General features: G+C 39.4%; 1 protein-coding gene across 2 annotated transcripts; it reads left to right on the top strand.

The window, feature by feature from the left end:
- The first annotated feature begins 644 nt into the window (after window positions 1–644).
- Window positions 645–24,970, top strand: esyt1b (extended synaptotagmin-like protein 1b). 2 transcript variants are annotated; one of them, XM_041782999.1, is made up of 53 exons: window positions 645–835; window positions 949–1,319; window positions 2,425–2,466; window positions 3,419–3,553; window positions 3,638–3,711; window positions 3,811–3,883; window positions 4,357–4,446; window positions 4,617–4,672; window positions 4,812–4,932; window positions 5,035–5,211; window positions 5,451–5,533; window positions 5,764–5,812; window positions 7,474–7,563; window positions 7,991–8,086; window positions 8,581–8,652; window positions 8,733–8,819; window positions 8,915–9,064; window positions 9,212–9,325; window positions 9,414–9,590; window positions 10,520–10,605; window positions 10,691–10,739; window positions 10,855–10,944; window positions 11,026–11,121; window positions 11,223–11,294; window positions 11,540–11,626; window positions 11,741–11,887; window positions 12,653–12,762; window positions 12,856–13,030; window positions 13,136–13,306; window positions 13,434–13,516; window positions 14,110–14,158; window positions 14,248–14,337; window positions 14,440–14,535; window positions 14,842–14,913; window positions 15,293–15,379; window positions 15,475–15,621; window positions 15,706–15,842; window positions 15,965–16,082; window positions 16,165–16,256; window positions 16,353–16,494; window positions 19,698–19,874; window positions 19,960–20,042; window positions 20,176–20,224; window positions 20,330–20,419; window positions 20,600–20,695; window positions 20,791–20,862; window positions 20,956–21,042; window positions 22,184–22,330; window positions 22,418–22,566; window positions 23,208–23,339; window positions 23,434–23,536; window positions 23,804–23,853; window positions 24,233–24,970. In XM_041782999.1, the coding sequence occupies exons 2-53, from the start codon at window positions 957–959 to the stop codon at window positions 24,258–24,260; spliced, it is 5,508 nt and encodes a 1,835-aa protein (XP_041638933.1). In that variant the 5' UTR covers window positions 645–835; window positions 949–956; the 3' UTR covers window positions 24,261–24,970. The 2 variants fall into 2 exon arrangements, with proteins under 2 accessions (XP_041638933.1, XP_041638932.1); XM_041782998.1 differs by having other exon boundaries at window positions 645–1,319.
- The last annotated feature ends 1,220 nt before the right edge of the window (window positions 24,971–26,190 follow it).

The following is a 26,190-nucleotide window of genomic DNA, read 5'->3' as shown; positions in this document are numbered from 1 at the left end:
GGAGGGGTTGTTTGTTTGTTAGCAACATAACCCAATAACTTATGGACGGATCTGGATGAAATTTTCAGGAAATGTCAGAAATGGTATAAGGAAGAACTGATTAGATTTTGGTAGTGATCCGGATCACCGTCTGGATCCACGAGTTTTCTATAAGATGCTACCATTGGGAGATAGGGCTAATGGCGGAGGTCTGCGGTCTTCGAGTGCTTTTCTAGTTTTGACATGATTTCTTTTCACCTTAAAGTTATTTTAATTTCTTCTGCTCCATTCGATGTTTTGATCAATGCCAATCACATTGTAAACATTGCCATAAAAAGGAAAATCTGTTCGAGGAAAAGACTTTTTTTAAGTCTATATTTTTCTACAGCATAAATTTTTTTTTTTTTTTTTTTTGATACAAGTGGTTTTTATTCAGGTTAAAATAAAATAGGATTATCACAGAATTATAATTTAAACTGAGCCTTGGAAAAATCCTCTGAACAGGTAACTTTGTTGCCTCGTAAGGGCCCATGAAAGCAGCATTTGGATGTACGTAACACCGTAAAAAATCTCCTTCATCGCCAGCCTAATGCCGCAGTAATAACGCTGATTGCTAAAATGTGATGACCGCGGTATCACAGCAGCGAAAGAGTCAAAGATGCGTACAAAGCTTGAGTCTGTGGGCGTGTTTTCATCCAGATAACGGGACTCACTGAGGAGCAGAACTTGACGTCGGCCACTTCTCTGGACCTTTGCTCTCTGAATAAAACTCTGCTCAGATGCATATCGCATAAAATGCGACACGGACAAACGGAGAACTAACATTAGCAACGGTGACGTCGCAGTTCAATAGACGGTGAGTTCACTGACGTTTGACATGGGACGATAGAGTAGCTGTCTGTGCTCTCATAAACTTATTTTTCACCCAAAAAGCAACATATCCCTACGTAATTACCCTGGTTTTTGAAGGTACCACCATGCAGAACGAGAAGTCGGAACCAAGTGAACCGAAGGCTGCCGCGTGTCCGAGCACAAGCGACTCCGAGAAGAAGGCGCTGATCCCCGCGGAGACAGAGGCCCCTCAACCCAAAGGGATAAGTGCTGTTGCGGTTCTCTGGACGTTCGGGAAATGTCTGGGAGCCCTGCTGCCCGTCTACCTGGCTGGCTACTACCGTATCAGTACCAGTCTGTTGGTCTGCGGGATGATGGTGTACACGGGATGGAAACATGCTCGAGAAGCCAAAGAGGCACGACTGAAATCAGCCATTCAGCTGCTGGACAACGAGGAGGAGTACACATCATCTAAAGTGTCCAAAATAAAACGAGATCTCCCTGCATGGGTAAGAAAGACTACAAGTGTCCCCTAAAGTTTAAAAAATCCCATTCTTCCTGAATCTGTTTTGACCTAGAGTAACCCCATGTGGAAAACTGGGGCCCATAAAAGTAAATCAAAAATTATGACGTCCCCACAGGATGTAATAAAGTTTGTTCCTGCTGTTAAAAAAACAAAATGAAAGTTTTCTTTCATTTTTTTTATTAGTTTGTATGACGTCGAGTTATTACTTTGGGATTTTTCATGTTAATACTGAAATTTAAAGCTTTATAAATAGTTTTGGTGCATATTATAATGTAGACATGCACTACTCTTGGAATCAGTCATTTCTTGTAAAAATGCTCTTTTCTAGTGGTCCTGATAGAGGAATACTGTAGGTGTATCTATTGGAACATGTGTTCAGTAGTTTAAGCCTCAGGTCCTTTTCTGCATAACTCCTCCCTCTTAGGCAGTTGCCAGATTTGCTTTGTGTTTGCTTCTGTCATGACTAAACTTGTTTGAAAGCAATATTATTGGATGCATTGCAACAAGTACACCACTTAAACCCTTTAATCTTAGTGCAATGTCTATCAAGTGTGTTTTGCACACTTTGATAGAGATTGCACATGTGCTGCATGAAGTATAATACTTATTTGCATGCCATACATCCTGAGAGTTTACTATGTACCCAAAAGGGAAATGTTGCTAACCACATGGGCCTGTTTGGACTCATGTAGCCACACCCAGAAGAGGTTCCTGTTTGTGATACTTATATGCAGCGAGGGATTTCAGTGATTTGTTGCGTAACTATCCAGCATGCATTCTTCTCTCCACTCTCAAAAGAAGCATCTTTATACTGCCTTCTGCCTTACTAATGCAGGAGTAAACAACATAATGGCTATAATACATTTAAAATGCTATTTGCGTCAGCAGCACTTATTTGCTGTCCTTTCTTAAAAAAATATTTTCCCCTTTAGAGCCTAGTGAAGAAGAGCTCATACAAAAAGCTGCATTACTGATAACATTTACAGACCCGCATCACCAAGTGCTGACTCACTTCCTTATCCTGCAACGTCTATTCCAGGCTCTGTACACAAGCTAATTATGTGTCTTAATTGTGTTGTTTCCTTTAGGTCAACTTTCCAGATGTTGAGAAGGTTGAGTGGCTAAATAAGGTAAAGTGTCAGCTGTTTGCTATTTTGCTCTCATTGCAGTATGTCTCAACACCAAGGCAGCAGGTTTTGTCCCCTCTTAAGCCAACAGAAAAAACCTTCACAGCTGCTCTGCTGATTGACACTTCACTTTAGTATGCTACTTTATTAGCTGGTGCTAGCTGATAGATGGTAGCACTGCTGTGGCTGCTGCCATGTTCCAGACAAGGCCACACCTCCCCTTAGTGTAGCCACTGTGTCTGTACTGCAGAGAGCAGGCCCAATGCCAGGCAGGCCTCTCAACATTTCCATTTCATTGCAGGCTCGCACACAGGAAAGGGGAGGAGCTGCCCAGTCCCCCCCAAACTAAATAAAACTGCAGCCATTGTCTCCTCGCCTTCCTTCTAGTCCTGAGAATCTACTGTACAGCCAATAATTTAGATGTGCAGTAATAGAATTATTCATGCAGTCAAGACCACGAGATTGAATCGCTAGAAAGTGTGACAAAGCAGAGGTTTGAGACTGTCTCATGGAGAGCGGGTCAGCAGATTGCCTTGTTGTTTAGGCTGCAGGCGGCTGATGACTCACGCTCCACTAATGCCAGACTGAAACCAACTCTTGGGATTTTTTTCAGTCTCACAAGCACATGCCTCTGCTTTTGGTTCTTTCCGTATATGGAAAAACATTTTCTTGTTTATATGGAAACTCCAATTTACTGAATGAATATAGAGCAACAGAACGATAATGTAAAGTTCCAGAGTAGCAAACTAACAGCTGAGGAGACTGAGCTAGCTACAGCTGTCTTTGCCAGTCATGGAAGCTGACGCATTTGACAGATAGTATTGTGACTATGTGACCTAAATGACAACATTTACTGTAAGCCGTACTCTCTGGTTGCTGAAATGCACTTTGTGTATAATATTGTGAGTCTTTTAAGAATCAAAGCTTATAAACCTGCATTGTCTGGTTTACCTAGGTGCTGCAGCAGGTGTGGCCCTTTGTGGGCCAGTACCTTGAGAAGCTCCTTGTGGAAACCATTGCTCCATCTATCCGAGCCTCAAGCACCCACCTCCAGACACTCAGCTTCACCAAAGTGGACATGGGAAACAAAGTAATAACATAGTAAAAGCACACACAGTGTAACTGATGTATATTGATTATAATGCACAATAAACATGTTCCCTTTTTGCTCTAGGCCATGAAGGTTGTTGGGATCAAGGCACACACAGAGAACGATAAGGGACAAGTCCTGCTAGATTTGTATATAAGGTGAATCTATGTCAAAATTCCCTTTGAAATTGGGAGTCACAATCAGAGCTTGTATAACATTTAAAAACAACTGAAAATGTACTGTTTTTGCATCCACAGTTATGTAGGAAATGTAGAGATAAATGTTGAAGTGAAGAGATACTTCTGCAAAGCTGGAGTCAAAGGAATACAGGTATGTCTTTTTTAAAGGGATACTTCAACATTTTGGCAAATTCGTCCATTGCTAAAGGTTTGCTTATGCCAAGTCCAGAAATTAAACAAAACCTGAATTTTGGCTTGAGACTGCAGAAAAGACCCCAAAATATTAAATTATAGCAAGCATAAAACTCATGATGCAGAAAAACACCTACGAATTTACATTGCCCCTGTAGGAAAAACAGCATGGTTAAGTACAGGCCAAATTGGAAGAAAAGGGCCTTTTACTTGAATATTGTACACCTTGTGTTTTTATATTATACCTCACTCAATAATGATATTTGTTAAAATAGAGTGGCTGGCAATTTGTTTTTTTGGCTGATAGATATTTGAATCCACCAGCCACAGTGGCAGTGAGGCAACAAGGTTAAATTCCATTACTGACATGAATTCAGCCTAATCCTGTAAAGCTATCTCCATAGTCTTTACAAAAGTTCCTTCTCTCTTCAGCTACATGGGATGATGCGGGTGATCCTGGAGCCTCTGATTGGAGATGTGCCCATAGTGGGTGCAGTCACCATGTTCTTCATCCGTCGACCTGTAAGTCCTTCCACCTCTAACTGGCCTTTTGTTGTTATCCCTCTCCCTTCCATTCTTGTGACTATCATGTGTCTCTGTATGGACCTATTTGCTCTTCATTCTATTGATTTTTCATCAATATAGGCTGTTGTTCTGCACACACAGCATTCCTCTGTCTTATCTCTCTGCAGAAACTTGACATCAATTGGACTGGATTGACTAACTTATTGGACATCCCTGGACTGAAGTGAGTCATTTCAGAATAACCCTTCATAGATGAACAGAATAGCCTTATTATAAAGAAAGCCTCACATGTTTTGTTAACGCGTGGGTTTGAACAGAAGAGTAGATATTGCAGTTAATATATGTCATCTCTTCTGTCTCAGTGTCATGTCTGACAGCATGATTATGGATGCAGTTGCATCCTTCTTGGTTCTGCCAAACCGCCTTGTCGTCCCTCTGGTTCCAGGCCTGCATGTGGCTCAACTACGTGCGCCTTTGCCCAGGGTAAAACCTGAACCTAAACACACATAGTGTTAGACTGTAATGAAAATATGTCTCGGTCAATACTGTTAAACTACATCTTTTAATCTTTTTATTCCTTTTCAGGGGGTGGTGCGCATTCACCTGCTGGAGGCACAGAATCTAGCAGCCAAAGACAACTATGTGAAGGGGGTTATGGCTGGTTTGTCTGACCCCTACGCCATACTGAGGGTCGGCCCTCAGACCTTCACCTCCAAACACATCGACAACACAGACTCACCCAAGTGGCAGGAGATGTATGAGGCAAGACCAGTGAAAAATTTTATGAGCCGTTTAGAACTAGTATGGGCATTTGTCTGCATGTAAAGGTGTTAGAAGACCCAACCACACATCATTTCATATTGTTGTGTATTTGAGGTTTGACACTGTTACAGAGAGTGCTGTGAACACTCATTTCACTCATGGTCACATGACAACATAGCCTGCTTCCATACAAATCGCCCTGTCAGTCTACATGTCCCTATGTGTGTCCGCTACATCAGGTCATTGTCCATGAAGTGCCTGGTCAGGAGTTGGAGGTGGAGGTTTATGACAAAGACCCAGACCAGGATGATTTCCTGGGCAGGTACATATGCAGAGTTCATGTCTCTTGTGTGCATATGTTAAAGCTAGCATCGTCACCTTTCATCAGCCACCTTTTATGACAGAATTTAAAAATAATGTAACCTTTTTTTTCAAGCTTCTAAAGTAAGAGAGTCCACTTTCAATGCTTAATCCTGTTTTTTATTTATTTGTGAACGTTTGGTCTTGAAACGTTTTTATATTTACTTTTCCTTTTCCTTTCTTTCCACATAGGACCAAACTGGATTTGGGCATTGTGAAAAAGTCTGTAGTCGTTGATGATGTAAGTAAAAAAGCAGTTTTTATTATAGTCACAATTTTTATAAACATTTCTCCAGGGGTGGAAAGAGTACAAGAATATGGTACTCAAGTTAATGTATAGTCACTTTTATCAAAATTTACATTACTTAAAATACCTGTAAAATTATATTTAAAAAAAATCTGTATTTTAGATTTGTTGCATGACAGGTGGCTGTGTTATGAACCACTAAGCCAAATTTTAGTAGGGAAAAACATCTCAAGTCTATAAAATAAAAGAGGTAGTAAACACTCAAACTTTAGTATCTGACTGTACTTTGATAAAACACACCAATGCTGTATTTTATGGCTTGAAATCAGCTCAGACATCTGCTTTGTAAAACAGTTTCTGAAAAGGTGTGGCCTATGTGACATAAAAAACCCATAGATGGTAGCTATCTACATCACAAACTTTATACGAAAGGAAGAATGTTACCCTCCATCTCAGTACCAGACTGAATACTAACAGACAAGAGCGATTGAACTGTTGCTGCTTTGAGAGAGACAAAGCCACAGGCAGCTTCTTTTAATCATCCACGACTGAAAACAAGTGAAATATAGGTTAAAAAAATAGGCACAGCAGGTAAGATGTTTGTTCCTGCTGTGCTTGTTTCAAGTAAAAAATAGACACGCACTCCAGCAATTAGCCTGCCCCCTGACCTTATGGCGAACTATGGCAGGAGCACAGCTGCCTGGCTCTGTGCCAGAGCATAGACAGAAGTCTGTTTTCTGTCACAAATCTCTCCGTTATGATACTTTAAATTACCCATAGAGCACTGTGGCTGATGTTTTTGGCAAATTCATCTCACAGTGAACAAAATCGGCTAACAACAGACTGATCAAGTGCTTGTGATTTCATATCTCAAGGTTGCGGGGGGGGGAGTGAGTAATTTCCTATAACACCCTGTGACATCATTGGATGCTTCATATACTGCCTGAATTTACCCTAGCCACAAAAGGGGTGAAAAACTCTCAATGGAAATCCAGTCACACATAGATCTCGTGTTTTCACATGTTTACAGCAGCCTTATTCCAACACGTCTGGTGTGTTTAGACACAAAATTTGGATTTCTAAGTAGAAGTAAAAGTATTGGTCTAGAAATCTACTAAAATAAAAGTAAAAAGTTATTCATTAAATGTTTATGCAAAAAACTGAGTACTGAGTGGTTATTTTTTATACTTGAAGGGGTTGAAAAGTTAAATTTGACTTGGAGATGGAAGCATAATGTATCCTTAAATATCAGTTGCCACTTTATGTAAATAATACAATAGCTTATCACTCAGCAACCATGTTGTGAACTTCTGGTGCAACTGCTTATTTGGAAACATTATCTTGCTATGCGCTTCTGAATGCCATGTTCGACAAATAACTGGCAAGTTAAACATAGTCGACGGAAAGCTTGGGCCTCGTCTGATTGTCATTTAGTTTTGTTTTTTTTACTCAGTGACTGATGTTATTCAAAACATAGTGAAGTAAAATACTTGCCCAAAAGTAGACTTTTTTCTGCTTTTAAAAGCTTCTCAAAAACTATAAGTACACAAAAAATACTCAATTAAAATAAGTTGAGTAAATGTAATTAATTACTTTCCACCCCTGCATTTTCCTATAATTAAACAGTAAATGTATGGCTATTGTTGTCTTTTCAGTGGTTCACTTTGAAAGACACTACATCAGGACGAGTTCATTTCAGACTGGAGTGGTTGACTTTACTGCCAAACACAGATCGACTTGAGCAGGTTCGAATCACTTTCAGATAAATCTCTTACAGATACTGAAGCCCTCAGAACCGGACATTGACATCCGTGTATTTTTCCTTTCCTTTCATAATGAGCCATTTCTGTTTTCTTGAGAACCTAACTCATTTATCTTGTTACCTCGGGATTTTAAAGCTGGTTTTCCCATTATAGCAGAATTATTTATCTCAATATCTTGAGATAATATAGCTTGTTTTGCTGTGATAATGAGGTAATTCTTTGGTTGTCTAGAAGACAACCAGAAATGACCTTGTATTACAGAAGATGCAGTAAATAAAATGCTGATTAGAAGTTTTTATTGGGAATGTATGCATGTTGACCCAGGGCTTCCATGCTTTGGCCACTCAAGAGTGCACCAGGTTCTCAGTTCAATGTTTAATTAAAATAAGCATTTGCATTTCCCCTCTAGATCCTGAAGAGGAATGAGAGCATCAGCACTAAGGCTGGTGACCCACCTTCTTCTGCCATCTTGGTCGTGTATCTAGACAAGGCTGAGGCACTTCCAGTGAGTCATATATCTGTACCCTCTGTGCCCACATTCGTGCTGCGCTCAGAGCGGTTTCCTGCGTGTGGTTAAACTGAGACAGAGCTGTGACTACCACCTGTCTGACATTCCTCAAAGCTGTTGCCTCACCCTCTAACCCTCTGCAAGCTGTTGCAGTCTCCTTCAGATTGACTTTCTTTATCCAACATTTGTTTCTTACTGTGCTTATTCCTGCTGTCACACCATTCATAAAAGTTAACAGCAGTGGCACAATCTTTGAAATGAAACTCAGTCTCCTTTTGTTTTTTTTCAGTGCAGATAGATACTTCCTGATTATGCCATGTGCTGTGGCACTTCCTGTCACTTATTTTTGCTGTTGCTATGGTAGCTTTGTACACACTATTATTCACAAGAGCCATGTGTTTGTAGTGGGGGTTAAGTCTATTTATTCCTCTGCTCTTGGTCATTGTTCACATGCCTGACTGTATATTCATATTTATCTTGGTGTCTTATAGATGAAAAAGGGAAATAAAGAGCCCAATCCAATGGTGCAGCTGTCTGTGCAGGACATCACGAGAGAAAGCAGGGTATATGAAGCAGTAAATATATTCTAACACTGAACAATGAACAAATATTCTAAATGCATACTATTTATTTTCGCATGTAGACCTGCTACACAACAGTTAATCCAGAGTGGGAGGAAGCTTTTACCTTCTTCATTCAGAATCCACACAAACAGGACATTGACATTCAGGTAACAGCTCATGAGATTAAATCTGCTCTAGATTTCATATTTTTGTTTCTGAAAACCAAACTCATTGTGGTCTTACTTCAAATTACCTCAACCAGGTGAAGGATGCCGATCGTGTGCAGACACTGGGCAGTCTGACTATCCCTATGTCCCGTCTGCTCTCCACTTCTCACCTTTCCCTGGACCAGTGGTTTCAGTTGGAAAACTCTGGGTCAGCCAGTCGCATCTACATCAACACAATTCTCAGGGTAAAAGGCACAAAGATCATTTCAATAGAAATGGACTGATGATTAAGTTTTTCTTTTATCCCAATGGACAGTGTTACTCTAACAGCAATTTCTCAATGCCAAATTTCTGGTTATTAATTTTATTCTTTCCTTCTATTTGTAACATAGGTCCTGTGGTTAGATGAGGAACATATTCCATCTGAAGTGTCTTCTAATCTAGAGGCTGGACTGCAAAAGCAGCTGCCCCAGCAGACATCTCCACATCCTAGTTTTGCAACAGAGGTAGCACAAAGTATGCAGTAAAAGTTTGACTTAAGGGTGTGTTTCTCTGCTGCTAACTCTTTGATGTGGGGGGGTTTCTTTTTTCAAGGGACTGCTCAGGATTCACCTGTTGGAAGGGCAGAATCTTGTTCCAAAAGATAACATGATGGGAGGCATGGTGAAAGGCAAAAGTGATCCCTATGTCAAGATCAACATCGGGGGTGAAACATTCACAAGTCACATTATCAAGAGTAACCTGAACCCCACATGGAATGAGATGTACGAGGTATGTTAGATGAGGCTGTTTATTAAAACCCTCAGAATTCCACTGGATCGCTGATGATCCAAAGTGGTATAGCATTCATTGTTTACAGTATCTCAGTAACCATAAGGTGGATCTCTGTGGAGCAAATTGTAATCTGAAGTCTACCATTTTTGCCAATCAACTGATGCCTCCTGGCATTTATATCCCTTCCATAACATTTTAATCCAGACATGCAGGACAATGTTTATTCAGAACTTTGATACTACAAACCTTCATTGCTATGTTCTCAATTATAACACCAGGAGGAACCTACTGTTAGCCTGTTTGCCAATTGCAATGCTCCACTTTCTTCTTCTATGGTTTTCTTGGCAGTAGTGACCAATCAGGGCCAGTCAAAGATCAACAAGAGACAAAATAGTTATCTGCCAGTTTGAAAAGGAAAGGAAAAAAGTCCTGTATGGCCCAAATAATGAACCATTACTTAACATTTGCACTCCTAAAGTGGCATTCATGCGCATTTTACGCACTGGAATACCACATGTGCGCAAAATACAAATTGCTTTCACAGAGATAAATGATAGTGATTGTTTCTTGACAAAGCCTGTAGGAATTGCATGTAGCCAAATTTGTGATATGGGTGTGATTTGTATAGGGATGAATGAGATTAAATTTCCATGTTTGTTCTTTTACTTATTATTTTTTAACTTTCAATACATTCATCTGACATCCTTGCAGCACACATATTCTGATAGTCCAGGTTGTCCTAAGAAAACAGATGCCTATATCCTTATTGAGCTTAAAAAGGGTAGAGATTCTACGGGCATATATGCATAAAAAATAAAGATAGACCAACAATAGCATAAACTATTTTGCCTCCAGATTTTATGATTAAAGTGAAATTAATAGAGGTTGTTTGAGTTGAAACGTGTGCTACCTTGTTCATCCCTCAGGTGATTCTTACCCAGCTGCCTGGCCAGGAGCTTCAGGTGGAGGTGTTTGATAAAGACATGGACATGAAGGATGATTTCATGGGCAGGTACAGTATAAATCAATAATCTCATCATCAAAAAGATGAATAATTTATTGAAGGATACATTATGCATCCATCTACTGACATGCAGGCTGAAGATCAATCTGAAAGACATCATTGATTCTCAGTACACTGATCAGGTGGGATATTCTCCGTAAACACATTACTGCATGTCTGGCTTCAAAAAGTTTTGTCAGATTAAGCACAAATGCCAATTTGATTGAGTCCACATTTATGCTGCATCTGTCTTCTCAGTGGTACACTCTCAGTGATGTGAAGTCAGGCCGCATTCACCTGGTGCTGGAATGGGTACCCACATCCTCAGAGTCAGACAGAGTGGACCAGGTAGGTATTTGTAACATCAGTCATGAATCAATATAACTGTGCTTGTTATCTGCATATCACTCACCTTTTCTGTGTCTCTAGGTTCTTCAGTTTCATTCCAGAAAGTCCTTCCAAAACAAGGCAGTTCCCTCAGCAGGCCTGCTGTTCGTCTTTATTGAGCAAGCAGATGGCTTACCAGTAAGTCTTTCATTATTGATGTCAGGGTTGTTTTGAGGATAGGCGGCAAAAGTTTATAGGACTCATTCTTTTGTTCTAATGATTTATCTATCTTGTTGCAGGTGAAAAAGAGTGGCAAGGAGCCAAAAGTGGGAGCTGAGATTTCTCTTGGAGAAATGTCCCGTAAAACTACTGTAAGACTTTATACTTTTCTACTAAATCTTTAACTATTGGTATTTGGAGTCATGGCACTACAAGTGGATAATTTTGGTAAAAAAAATTCCTGCTTTTATTGTTGTTCTGTCGTCTTTTCCTGGGAGACGGACTACTGTGAGACCTCCAGATGACAGACTTAACTAAACTCTAGCTATCCAGTTAAGAATGAAAAATGATTTTGGATTAATGTATTTCCTTCGAATTAACTAACTCTTCTCTGAAGGTGTGTGATCGTACCACTTCTCCTCGATGGAATGAGGCTTTCTGCTTCATGGTTCAAGACCCCAGGAAAGATATGCTTGTAGTCAAGGTAAACAGCCTTAAATGGATGTAAAAAATGAGCAGGAAAAGTGTCAGCAATACAGAAAATAACATTTGCAAACATCAATATCCCTATACTAAGCCCTGTTCTGTCATTTTGCAGCTCTCACACAGCTGGACTCTGCCCATTGGTTCCCTGGTAGTTCCCATCAGAGAGCTGCTCTCTGAACCAGAGCTGGTCCTGGATCAGTGGTTCCATCTGGATGGAGCCTCACCTGAGAGTCAGGTTCTTCTGAGGGCTGAGCTCAAAGTGAGAAATCTCTCTGTCTGCCTTCATGTTTGTCCTTTACATTCTTTTTTATCCACCACTTTATTAGTGTCACTTTATGTTTTTAACTCATTTTGCAAACTCTCTGTTGTTTTATGTAAATTTTTGTCCGTCCCAAGTCCCATTTACACTTCTATGTCAAAACTATGCCAAAGCATATGCCATAGGTTCACATAGCCCTTAACTTTAAACAGAGGCCTATGCACAAAGAAAATGTGCACCTCCCAAAAAATGCAGACCACAAGCCCCGTGACTGGTCTGCTGTGGAGCACTGGGTGACTGGCAGTCTCTGGGTAATGTTTAAAGGCATATAATGTCCATTCAAGAGGGATATCAATGGCTGCAGACGACAATGCAACTTGTTAAATGTAGTTGCCAGTTTCCCAAAGTATCAGAGGTGCATTTCTCTCTTCCATGTCTCTCAGTGGCTGAAAGAGTGCAAAAAGTTCCCTGCCTCAGCTGATACAGCAGCCATACATTTTTAATCCTCCTCCTGATGTTTTTTATTTCTGCTTTGGTTATGCTCTATTCCTGCATTTTAGTCAACATACAGCACTTTGGTGAACATTAACGTTGTGAAAATGTGCCATATACATAAAGTGGAGTGAATAGATTTAACACAGAACTATAAACCAGGCATTCATCTTTTTGTGTAACTTTAACATCTCTTTGAGACTGAATTGGTATTTCTTTTGCTCTTTAAGACTAAGTATTATACGCCTACTGTTCTACTTTTCTAAACTACAGGTGCTGATTCCTAGCAAATGCCAAGCTGCCACTGATAAGGCCAAGGTTATTCCAGCCTCAGACCCTCCTCCTCCTCCTCCGCAGAAGCAAGAGGCTGAAACAGTGCTGAGGTTGAATAGTTTATTCAATTAACAATTTCCTCTTTTCCCACTCTTTCTTTCTTTCCTATAGTAATTAATTGCTGCTCTATTCTAAATCTTTAGGTCAAGTTCAGTGGATCCTCCTCCTGTTGAGACTTTAGTCCCCTCACATGAGGATGCTGAAGTTAAAGAAACAACAGCTGATGTGCCTGAGGAAAAGGCTGAAGTTGAAGAATCGCCCAGCCCTGCCGTAGCTCTACCTCCTCACACTTCACCAGACCTTAGCTTTGCCACGGAGGTAACAAAAGATTACTGGCAAATACGTGCAGGAGTGCATGTCTTCTGTAAATTTTACAAAGAACTTATAAATGTGAAGCCGTATTTGAATGATTCCTTCCTGAAGGGCCTGCTGAGGATCATCCTGCTAGAGGCTCAGAGTCTGGTTGCCAAAGACACGGTGATGATGGTGAAGGGCAAAAGCGACCCTTATGCAAAAGTCAGTGTTGGAGAGTCAATGTTTAGGAGTAATGTCATCAAGGAGAACCTCAACCCCGTCTGGAATGAGATGTATGAGGTTTGTAAAAATGAAGGGATTTCACAATTTTAGCATATTTTCAAATGAGGATAGTAAAGTCAAATTAGAGCAAAATCAAATCAAATCATTGAGATGTTATTGATAAAAGTGTTCCGTGTCATCTCAGGTGGTGCTGAGGCCTCAGTCAGGACAGGAGGTGCAGGTAGAACTGTTTGACAAAGACATGGACAAAGACGACTTCCTGGGCAGGTAATAGATAACACTGACATGTTTAGTTGTCCTGCTATGAGGGAGTGTCTTTAAAGACATAAACTTTGATATCACCTTTAAAAGCAAGGACCACTCTGTCAACCAAAATCTGATTTAACAATTATTTATTTATTACATACTGGAACGATTCTTTTGAGAAAGTGGTGTGAAATGTTTGCTGACATCAGTTTGTGGAAGCTTACGGGGTCCGCTATAGCTCCCAGGCATGACAAACCCCATTTAGGGCTTTACAGATCGAATGAGAGAGAAATAGAGGAAAGTGGTGGGAGGGAGGGTTGCAGAATATGAGAATAAAAGAGGAGATGGTCAGGCTTGCTTTTTCTTGAAATGCAGGAAGAGGTGTGGTTGAGATGTGGTCCTGATCCTGAAATTTTACTATGTTGCAGCACCTCAAGAAATTGAGTGCATTTGTAGAGAGTTCATTTTATGTTCATCTTTCCTTAGCTTATTATACATTGTTTTATACTTTTATTTAAAATCTCAAACATTATTTTATGGTTGGCTCCTCACATTCAGTGATCATGTTCGGCTGATAAACCTGCGTTTTTTTCTTATAATTATTTTGTTGTCAGGTTGAAAATCAGTGTGGCAGACATCATCCGTTCACAGTACACAGACCAGGTTAGTATTATGTGCTTTACTGTATCTTATAATTAATGCTGCTGTGTAATCATAGTCTGTAATTCACTGACTATACCTCTGTGTTTTAGTGGTACACCCTGAGTGACGTGAAGTCAGGACAAATTCGCATCATACTTGAGTGGGTGCCAACGGTATCCAACAATGCAACCCTTGACCACGTTAGTGGAATTTTTCTGATAATATGTTAATATTCCTTATTGCACCCATGCTGAAGTGAATAACCTAATATATATTTTATGTTTTTTTCTCCCTTGCTGCAGGTGATGAATTTGCAGTTGATGCAGTCTTTCCAGAACAAAGCCATTTCCTCTGCAGCTCTGCTCTTTGTTTATGTGGACAGAGCACACTCTCTGCCTGTAAGTTCCTTGTAGTTTAATTATAGTAAACATCACAATAAATCCTCTGCTTCTAAATTTCAGTGAAAGAACAGTTTGAGAATTGAAAAAAAAACAAACAAACAAAATGGGTTCTGTGCAAGAATAACTTTTTCTGAAATTAAATGCAGCAGTTTGGGTCAGAAATGTGTTACTGATTTTATGTTTGTTTGTTTGTTTGTTTTTCAAAGAAATGGCAGTTATATCTGAGCCCATTGCTGCTTTAATCACAGAGTGACCACAAATCATTCTTGTAATTTTATGTACTATTTGTGTTTTTGTGTGCAGTTTAAGAAAAGTGGAAAAGAGCCCAAGGCTGGTGCTGAGCTTGTTCTGGGAAACACAACCTACAAAACCAAGGTATGAGTTAGATTTTGTCAACAAACAAACGGCTTTTTCTGCCTCAGATGAAACCACTAAATGTTAATTTGTCAGCTTTAACAATTATTAATCTTAGAAAAGTTTGATTGGCAATGTTAAATGCTTGTAAGCGTATAAAATCTAATGCCATTTCATAGCCTCAAGTTACTTCTGTCCATTAAGAACACAGTAAATGTAAATGTCATGCCCCCTACTGGTGTTAGAAGAAAATACACCTGTATCAACAATAATTCAATTTCATCCATCACTATACCCTTAAATCTAACTCAAAGAATAAAGAGAAAAAAGTAAAGAAAAATCAAAGAACAACAATTCCTTCCCTGTAATAAGACAACCTACTTCTTTTTTTCTATCTAAGGTATGTGATCGCTCAAGATCACCTCAGTGGAGTGAGTCGTTTCACTTCTTGGTTCGAGATCCCATGCAGGAGATGCTCATAATGAAGGTCAGTCTCTCTTAATAACTACAAGCTGCATGTGAAGCTTACATAAGTGACATCTCCACCTCTGAATGACATTATATGTGACCTTACCTCTGCAGCTTTCAAGTGCATGGGACCAGCCAATGGGATCTCTTGTAGTCCCTGTGAGAGAGCTGCTCTCTGAACCAGAGCTGGTCCTGGACCAATGGATGCCTCTGGATGGAGCTTTACGAGAAAGTGAGATCCTCTTGAGGGCTGAACTCAAAGTAAGAACTCCCCAACATGCACATTATTATTATTACAAAATGTGGACGTGCGAAATGACCAATTTAAATCAATACTGTTGGCAGGTCCTGAGCTCAAGGATGACTGAAGCTCCACAGCCTTCTGTGACTGGTTTAAAGAAAGAGGAGACATCCATTTCTACTGAAAAGACATCCAAAGCAGCCAGCGAGGATAAAATAAGCTCCAGACAGCCTGCAGATGAGTGAGTGTTGTGTGCCTAGAATGACTTTTCATTTTGAGTCCAGTTGAAGCTAAATTAGAGATAACATTTCCTACAGTTAGTCCCAGTTAGAATTTTTTAGTAACAGGTGTGTGTATTTTCAGATCTGTTCCTGTGTCCAGTCAGTTCAAACAAACTGAAGCAGTTGCAGCAGAGGAGGATGCTCCCCCAGTTAAACCAGCAGCTGTTCACACTGCACCTGAAACATTACCTACTGCCACAGTAAGTCATCACACAGTGTAGTCCGTCATTTGTATGCCTAACCTTGTCCTCCGTAACCCTTTTCACGTCATTTTCCCTTCAGGTGGAGGAACCAGAAAAGATAGAGGAGCCTCCCTCTCAGAGAGACACTGATGTCAAACCCTACTTTGAACCACAGAAAACTCAAACAGAGGGGTCAGCTCCACATCACAACAGATAACACATTTTGCTTGTTTATATTTAGTTTGCCACAAAATTATTATCATTTCGACTTTGCATGTTTGTGTGTAGAACTGGTTTGGGCAACCTTGCTCAGGCTACAGTGACTGGGCTCCCCACTGACACCGTGGGTCCAGCAGAAGTCACAGAAGTTCCCAAAGCTGCTGAAGTTCTTCCACCACACACCAGCCCCAGCGAGAACTTTGCAAAAGAGGTGAGTGCACTTAAACTCTAGAGTGGAGTTTGAATAATAAGCTTCTGACTACCTCATTCTGTTTCAATGGTTCAGTTTATTGCATGGACCTCTACCTCTTTGCCAAACTGAACAATCTGTATTTTTATTATATTTTTCTTAAATCTTAATACAGTAGAATCCAAACATATTAAAACCAAGGAAAGTTCTTCTCGAAGTGTACCTTCATCTCTGAATGTGATTCATGATTAAAGGGAAGAAATCACCCTTCTTTGGTGTTTTGTTGGATCTGGTGCATTTCCTAATGGTGTCCTTCATATGCTAACCACAGTGAAAAATAGAAAAAGAAAAAAAGAATTAATAATGATCTTGTATTATTCATTTTTTGATTGAACCTGAAACATGACATCCAGTTGAATGCCAGATTTGAGCAGAAAACCTTGAAAATAGGGGAAAACAAAGTGGAAAATATTTGGGTTTCAAGAATTGCATTGATAAGAGCAACCCATCCAGGTACTTTACTCAAATAATGCCAGTGCTACCCCTTTCTGGGTAAAACATTCCATCAAAATTAATGGCTATAAATGGAAAAGATTGGGTTCCTAGTAGGCCAGTTAGTTTAACATAAGAATGTTGACTTATTTAAACAGGTTTTGGCATTTTAACATTAAAAGTAAACAAAGATATAAATGTACAGTGGTGTGAAAAAGCATTTGCCCCCTTTCTGATGCCTGAGTTTTTTGCAGATTTATCACTTTTAAATGTTTCGGATCATCAAACCAATTTTTATATTTCACAAAGACAACCCAAGTAAATGGAAAATGCAGTGTTTGAAAGATAATTTAATCTTTTAAGGGAGGAGAAATCCAAACCTCTCTGGCCCTGTGTAAAAAAGTAATTGCCCCCCTTGTTAAATCACGCGTTAACTGTGATTAACCACAGTTTTTGAAAAGCTGAGTTCAATTTCACTGGCCACACCCAGGCCTGATTACTGCCAGATTTTTTTGAATCAAAAAATCATTTAAATAGACACTGTCAGACAAAATGAAGTAGACTACAAGATCTCAAAAAGAAAGGCATCATGCCACGAGCCAAAGAAATTCAAGAACAAATGAAAAAACAAAGTGATTTGAATCTATCAGTCTGGAAAAGGATACAAAGCCATTTCCAAGGCTTTGGGACTCCAGCGAACCACAGTCAGAGCCATTATCCACAAATGGAGAAAACAAGGAACAGTGGTGAACCTGTTCCAAAATCAACCAAAACTACTCTGAGGGTGCAACCACGACTCATCCACGAGGTCACAAAAGAACCTAGAACGACATCCGAAGACCTGCAGGCCTCACTGGCCTCAGTTAAGGTCAGTGTTCATGATTCAACCATAAGAAAGACACTGGGCAAAAAGGGCACCCATGGGAGAGTTCCAAGGCCAAAACCACAGCTGACCAAAAAGAGCACAAAGACTCATCTCACATTCCCAAGAAACATCCTGATGATCCCCAAGACTTTTGGAGAAATATTCTGTGGACTGACGAGACAAAAGTTGAACTTTTTGGAAGGTTTGAGTCCCGTTACATTGGGTGTAAAAATAACACAGCATTTGATAAAAAGAACATCATGCAAACAGTAAAACATCGTGTCGGCAGTGTGATGGTCTGGGGCTGCTTTGCTGCTTCAGGACCTGGACCACTTGCTGTGATTGATGGAACAATGAATTCTGCAGTCTACCAGAAAATCCTGAAGGCCAACGTTCGGCCATCAGTATGTGCCCTCAAGCTCAAGCGCTCTTGGGTTATGCAGCAGGACAACGACCTGAAATACACCTGCAAGTCCACCTCTCAATGGCTCAAGAAAAACTAAATTAAGGTTTTGGAGTGGTCCAGTCAGGGTCCGGACTGAAATCCAACTGAGATGCTGTAGTGTGACCTTAAACGGCAGTTCATGCTGGAAAACCCTCCAATATGGCTGAGTTAAAGCAATTCTGTGAAGAAGAGTGGGTCAAAATTCCTCCACAGTGAAATTTGTGAAATTTAAAAATTGGTTTGATGATCCGAAACATTTAAGTGTGATAAATCTGCAAAAAACTCAGGAATCAGACAGGGGGCAAATGCTTTTTCTCGGCACTGTATTTACCTGCCTGTTCAGACTCTCTCCATCAAACTTGACAAACAACTCCATCTTGTGGCCAGAGAGTTCATAAATCAATATCACATATCTTATGTGTATATTTTAGTCATAACTTTTAATACATTGTGATTACATGAGTGGAAGTGTAAAGAATCTGTAAACAGGCAGACAACCTACAGCTCTCCCCGTCCCAAAGCGATCGTTGGTTCAACCCATGTAGACCCAAGGCCACCTAAAAAGAAGCCCTCTAAAACCTAAGTGCTGTTTGAAAACAACCTCCCAAAACCTGAGGGTTTTCTGAGAAACTGCACAGTTGCACAAGTGTATTTCAGTGAATGTCAGTTCATCAGTCAAGTGTTGTAAACATACTTTGTCTATTTATGTCACATTATATGCAAAATAGACTTTACCAAGCTTTTTTGACAAAAGTATATGCCCCTGGCCTGTCCACAATCCCCCCAAGAATCAGCTTGTGAGACAGCTGTTGCAAGAAGACCTATGGCACTGCTTTGACCAGTAGAAGACCTGAATGCAGCAGCGTGTTGATGCAGAAGGGGAGTATATTGAAAGAGAAAGACACTGAAAAATGTTCAGCATTAGACTTGTTTTTTCATAGCCATATTTCATACAAACACAAACGTTAAATCAGGTCTAGTCAAAGCCACAGAGCTCTTTCTTTGGTAACTTAAAATCAACATTTGAGAATGAAAATTATTGTAAATTATGCTTTTTTTCATTTTTTTATTTTCAGATACAAAATACAAAAACGTAGTGTGTTATCGCGTGCCACTGTTGTTTTCTGATCTACTGCTATTCAGTCTCGTGGCTTGTTTTCACCCAAATGGTCACTGGAGAGCGAGAAGTGATGTTGGACTACTCTTATGAATTAATATTTCCAGTGTTAATTTTTATTTTGAGAAATAATTTTGCATTAACAAAGTGTGAAAGTCTTGTTCATTTTTCCTGGTTATTGTTCAGTAGATACAAACCTTGTGAGTTTTAATGCTCTTAATATATGTAAAGAAGGTTATGTTACAGGTGTGCTGTGTGCTTCGAGATTTGCTGTGTTTTCAGCTCTTACGATCTTCATCCCACAGGGGCTGCTCAGGATTCACCTGCTTGAGGCCCAGAATCTGGTTGCCAAGGACAACTTGATGGGTGGCATGGTAAAGGGCAAGAGTGACCCCTATGTGAAGATCAACATTGGGGGTTCTGCATTCAAGAGTCATGTTATCAAGGAGAATCTCAACCCAACATGGAACGAGATGTTCGAGGTATGATAGATATTCACATTGAGCTTCATAGTTTGGCTGTGTGGGTAGTGTCGTTCATAGATGTGTTCTTTGGTTGTTTTAACAGGTGGTTTTGATGGGAAACAGTGTCCAGGAGATCAAGTTTGAAGCATTTGATAAAGATTTAGACTCTGATGACTTCCTCGGCAGGTGTGTGTTAACAGTGGTTAATAAGTTACTTACAGCTCAAGAAAAAAAACTAGAGTTTCGTGTACACTGAAGTGGGAGCAGGATCGTGAAAGAGATTTTTGGTTAAAAACGTGATGTGTTCTGATTTTCACAGATTCAGTATCAAACTTATTGAGGTGATCCGATCCAAATACACAGATCAGGTTAGTCAATTATTCTTAATCTAGGTCATGAATTGTGATTTTTAAACTCTGTTCTTTGTTGGTTCCTTATGTAAAGGGTGTTGTCCACTCTTCCTTCTGTTGCAGTGGCTCACTCTGAAGGATGTGAAGTCAGGGAGGCTCCATGTGATACTGGAATGGGTTCCTACAGTGGAGAATTCAGACAGACTTGACCAGGTCAATATTTACCTGTTTACGTATTTAAAATCCAACAGCCTGTCTCTATTTATCAAAATACTTTTCAAGCACGGCTATTAACGCCTCTAGCATAATGCTGTAGAGTCCCATTCAAACACTCAGGTCTTAAGTTGATCATTACAGCAGAATTATCAGGCCTGTCTGTTTTCTGTGTCACAGGTACTGCAGCTTCAGACTCTCCAGTCTTATCAGAACAAAGCTGTCCCCACAGCTGCTCTGCTCTTTGTCCACATGGACAGAGCTCATTCACTGCCTGTGAGTCTGCTGCACTTTATTTTCATGCTGTGCAGAAGTGATCAGGAACAGTTGACCTTAGAATAAAATGCATCTGCCTCTTTCTACCTTGATAGTTGAAGAAGAGTGGAAAAGAACCAAAAGCAGGAGCTGAGCTTGTTCTCGGTGAAACAACCTACAAAACTAATGTAAGACTTGAAACAAACAGTGCTGTGCAGGAGTCTGATAAAAGAATCAATGTGGTAATAACTCTAATGTGTCTTTGTATCATTTCCCTCTAGCTGTGTGACCGCAGCACCAGTCCACAGTGGAACGAGTCTTTCTACTTCCTGGTCCATGATCCTAAACATCAGATGCTTGTAGTAAAAGTAAGACATTTATTTTCTCATACAGTGCCTATAAAAAGTATCCACACATTTGAATAGTTTGCTTTTTTATTGATTTTATTAATCAATTATGGACATTAAAATTTGGCCTTTTTGACAAAAAAAAAAAATACAATAAAGAAACGTCTTTGATGTCAAAGTGAAAATCAATTTCTACAAAGTCAATCAGATAAAAATGTATAATGTAAAATACGGCATAAAAATCACCTTTTTTAAAGTGACTGATCTGGCAGAGAGAAACTCATTAAATTTGGGCTTGAGCTTGCCAAAAGGCATGTGAGAGACTCATGTTCAGGTGGAAGAAAGTCGTTAGGTCAAATGAGGCCAGACTGGTGCTTTTTGGCTTTCAGATGAGACACCAAACACTGCAACACATCACAACACAACACACCATTTCCACTGTGAAGCACAACAGTGACAGCATCGTGCTGTGGGGAGGCTTCTCTGCAGTCAGGCCTGGAAGGCTTGTAAAGGTAGAGGGTAAAATGAATGAGGAAAAATATAGGAAAATCCTGGAGGACAATCTTAGTCAGTCTGCAAAAGAACTACGGCTTTGGGGAAGATTTATTTAAAGAAAATGGCCCGAAGCATACAGCTAAAGCTACGCAAAAACAGTTCAAGCCCAGACCTCAATCTGATAGAGAATTTGTTAGCCAGATTTGTAAAGGGATGTTCATACCCAATCCCCATGCAACATGACAGAGGTTGAGGAATTTTGCAAAGAAGAATGGAGTTAATTACAGTGTCCAAATTTGCAAGCCTGGTTGAGACCTATTCACACAGACTCAGTGCTGTGATTTCAGCCAAACGTGCAGCTACTAAATCCTGACTTGAAGGGGGTGAACATTTATGCATTCACTTATTTCACATTACCTATTTTTTATCTAATTGACATTACCTTGTAGAAATCTGTTTTTACTTTGACATTAAAGAGATTTACTTGTATTTTTTTTGTCAAAAAGCCAAATTATATTGACCATGACTGATTTATGAAATCAGTAAAAGGGTACAACATCCAAGGGGGTGAAAAATTTTATAGGTGCATTATTTGTTTAATGATCTGACATTTGTCAGCAGTAACAGTGAAGATGTTTTCCTTCTTCTCTCTTTTTTCTCTCTTCAGCTGTCCAGTGGTTGGGACCAGCCAATGGGATCTCTTGTGATTACTGTCAAGGAGCTGCTTGCGCAGCCACAGCTTGTCCTGGATCAGTGGTTCAGTCTGGATGGAGCCTTACCTCAGAGTCAAATCCTGCTCAGGACTGAGCTTAAGGTTTGAATACAAACAGATCTGTCTTAAGTATTTCTAAAGAAGCTTATCAGAAATGGTTTTAAATTGTTCTATATTTATTTTCTGAAGGTTCTTGAATCCAGAATGGTGGATATGATCGACACAGGGACTCTGCCCTGTGCTGCCTCAGGCTGTGGGTCTGGAAATGGGCAGGTGAAGTTGTCTCTGTCATATGGCATGCAGGAGAGAAAGCTCAGTGTCATCGTCCATGCCTGCAGGTGTGCTGTCTTAAATATTGTGCTTAAACATGTTCACTGACTGCTCTCACAATAGTTTCGTCTTAGGTTCATTTTGTATTTTTTACACTTAATCAAAACTTTGTTTAATATCTGATAAAGCATTATAATTTCTGGGCTTTAGCATAAGCTTGTGAAGCGTGCATTAATGCTGCACCATCTAACATGGCTCATGTGAAGTCCAGAGGGAATATATGAAAGTGACATGCAGTTTTAGGTACTTAATACACACAGGATAGTATAAAAAATGTTCATATGTTCACAAATAGATCAGATTTTATTCACCTTATTTTCTATGACGGATAAAGACTATTACCTTGCAGGTTTGTAGATAAATGTTTTGCAAGTTGTTAAATTGAAAGTGCCAGATAGCCTTGAGGTTCTGTCATATGCCATGTATATAGCCCTTGAAGAGGGTGGTTGGGGTTTAACTTCAAACATCAATGCCATTTCCCTTTTCTCTCATTCCTCTTCACGATTGTATCCAGTGTCTTTCTCTTCCATAATGGCAGAAAAAAGCTTAAATTAATTGAATAAATTTACTTGTGTTATGTTTGATTTTATAAATCTTTGCTTTGAAATATTAAACTGCATTAAATAAATCATGTTTTATCTGTGTATAGAGGTCTGATGTCTCAAGGTAAGGACGGTGTAGACAGTTATGTCTCCCTCATGCTGCTGCCAGACAAAAGCAAGGCCACCAAGAGAAAGACAGGAGTGAAGAAAAGAGACCTCAACCCAGAATATAATGAGAGGTAATTTACTCACTGGCGTGTCGTATTGTATCTGTAATCTTTCTCTTATTTTATTTATATTTTACAACAAATTGCTTTTGTCCATTTCTTTAAGGTTTGAGTACGATCTGCCTGTGGATGAGATGAGATTCAGACGCCTCAGTGTATCAGTGAAGAATAACTCGGCCTCATTCAGGAGCCGGGACGTTATTGGACAGGTCTGAAACTGAGCTTATAACTTCATTTGTAACTCTGATATTGCTTAAAAATTAAAAAACAGAGTGGCAAGAGGCGTAGGAGTCAAACATTAACTCACCAACACAGTCAAATAAGGGGCAAAGCTGTTGGCTTTGCTGGTTAACATTTATGCTATGATTGTTTGTATTTTGCTTCAATAGTTACATTTCTTTCACTCTGAAGTTCACTAACAAAAGCAGAATAAAGTGTTTGAACAGATGTTAACTTTTAAATTCCGTGTTCCTCAGGTGCAGATCGAGTTGTCCCAGATGGATCTGACTTCTGGTGTCACAGAATGGTGAGTAAAGCTGCCTGAATGTTCTCCACATTTAATAGAAATATATCAATATTAACATGTCTGAAATTCTGGAATTACTCATTGTGGGTTGAACTGAGATGCAGCTGCAAACAAAAGAACGCTTCCTCACAGTTGGAGAAACATATCTGGAAAGGTCACATTTTTTAATATAAGTCATATTTGTTGTGTTTTAAAATGACCTGGTAAAACACAGTCACTGAGAGGATGTTTCTCTTCGAGACCAGATTGACAAGCTTCTGTGGATATTTTTGCCGGTGGATCTCCGATCGCCTGATTGTATTTGATGATTACTGTTATTTACATGATTATAAATGATTTAATTACCTTTTTTTACTTCTGCCATCTTTTTTTATTTCAGGTTTACTCTCAAAGATGAAGATGAATAATCATTTAGCTGTTGTCGTCGTAAAATGCCGCCGATGATGTTAGCTCTCTCTTGGTATCGTGCCACTGCTGCAGCTCACACAGATGCCTTCTTCTCTATAGCTCTGCATACACTCCCACTGTGGCCGCCTTACTGTCATCCACCCAAATCTCTGTGTATTAGCACACAGTATGATACAGAACTCTGTATTCAAGTAAATCAATACTCTCACCAAAGATACAGTAGATAAATTGCAGTATGTTGAAGTAGCTTAATGATAATGAAGTGCAAATTTGAAATGACTGAAGGTCACTTTATATGATGATAAAAGAGTTTAAATGTTGGGAACAGGTCATGAAGAATTAAGCCACTTTTTGTTGCTTTTTTTTCTTTTTTGCTGCAATAATGTTTAAAATTTTAGCATATCTTCTTTGAAGTAAAGTTACACTTTTACTGTGTTTATGTATTGATCATGACAGCTAATGCCATTTCAGTATTGTGGATCTGTTTATTTACAGGCTTACGTCAGAATTATTTTACATTTACTGCACTTTGATTTGTTTGTTTTTGTGTGAAAAGGTTAACTTTTATATTTCTTTTATATGCAACATCTGTTACACCATGTCACAATCAAACTGTTTTTTTATTTGTGTATATTTGCAAAAATTATGGATTCAATCTGATATTGTTCTTTGAGAGATGGTGAGAAAAATAAACAGATTTTGCACTGCTTTTATGATTTCTTGAGTCTTTCTATGCAGTACTTCCTGCTTTCTAGCATGTATTACTGTTATATACTGTCATGACCCATAATTAATCAGAAGTGCTGGGTAAATGCATAATATGCTCACTTATTTTTTAGACCCCATAAAGTATGCCCACTTATTTTTTGGCCTCCACAAAGTAGACACACTTTGCATTTCCTTCTCCTAGGGTGACAAATGCATCAAACACCTAGTGTGCTGTACAATAGCGAGGTGCTTTGTAATAGATCAAATTAAACACTGCTAATAATGATAGAACAGTTAACTCATAATACACACGCATGGTCAATTGTCCTGTGGAAATCTGACCTACCTGTGCAAATCGGCCCATTTTAAGGTCACCTAAATACCCCAGATGGTCTTACATGTCAATATTTAGAGCAGTTATCTTTTTCTTGATGGGCTGCTTCAAAAATATGTGGGAGATGAAGTAATAGTAGGGAAGAAAATACATGGTTACAACACTTTTTTTTCCAGCACCTATAAATCCCTGAACATTTGAGCCAGAATTCTCAAAACTTTATCCAAGATATCCCCCTTTGTTCACTACAAATCAAACCAATCCAAGCCACTGCAATTACATCTTAGACCAGGGGTCATCAGCTACATTTGTACTTTTTCTTGACAGACACTTTTGGGGTAGGGCTTTAAGGGAAACAAAAACCAAAATTTAAGCCTAATTAAAATTATTAAGATATTTTAATTTTATTCATTTAAAAGCTGTAATTTTTAGCCTTAAGATCATCTATAATGCAGCCAGCCACATGGGGGCAAGTGGGACATATTAGCCCCATTTTACTGGGGCTGATGTGACACCCATCACAAGGTTTGCTGCTAACATGCTGTGTCTTGATTGGTGAAAAATTTGTGTAGGAGCCATCTTATTAGTGTCCTGGTCCAGCTCTTAAAAAGTCTACTTTTCATCTGATCCTGCATATCTCATTAACACCACCACCTGATATCCTCCTTAGGGAGGTAACCAATTCCCACCATTTGCCTCACTACGCCTTCAAGTGCAACTTATCACGATGGAGCCTGATCTCTAATATTTTTATACAGTTTAATATATTATACAGTACACATTTCTCCCTCATCAAAATTTGCTATAAATAAATTAATTAATAATTAATTAATAAACAAATTGTTAAAGTCGTATTAAGTCCCCCCTGATTGAGATGTGTTTTTGCT

Source organism: Cheilinus undulatus, linkage group 3 (genome assembly GCF_018320785.1).
Source record: "Cheilinus undulatus linkage group 3, ASM1832078v1, whole genome shotgun sequence".
Classification (NCBI taxonomy): Eukaryota; Metazoa; Chordata; class Actinopteri; order Labriformes; family Labridae; genus Cheilinus; species Cheilinus undulatus.
This window is presented reverse-complemented; position numbering and strand designations above follow the sequence as displayed.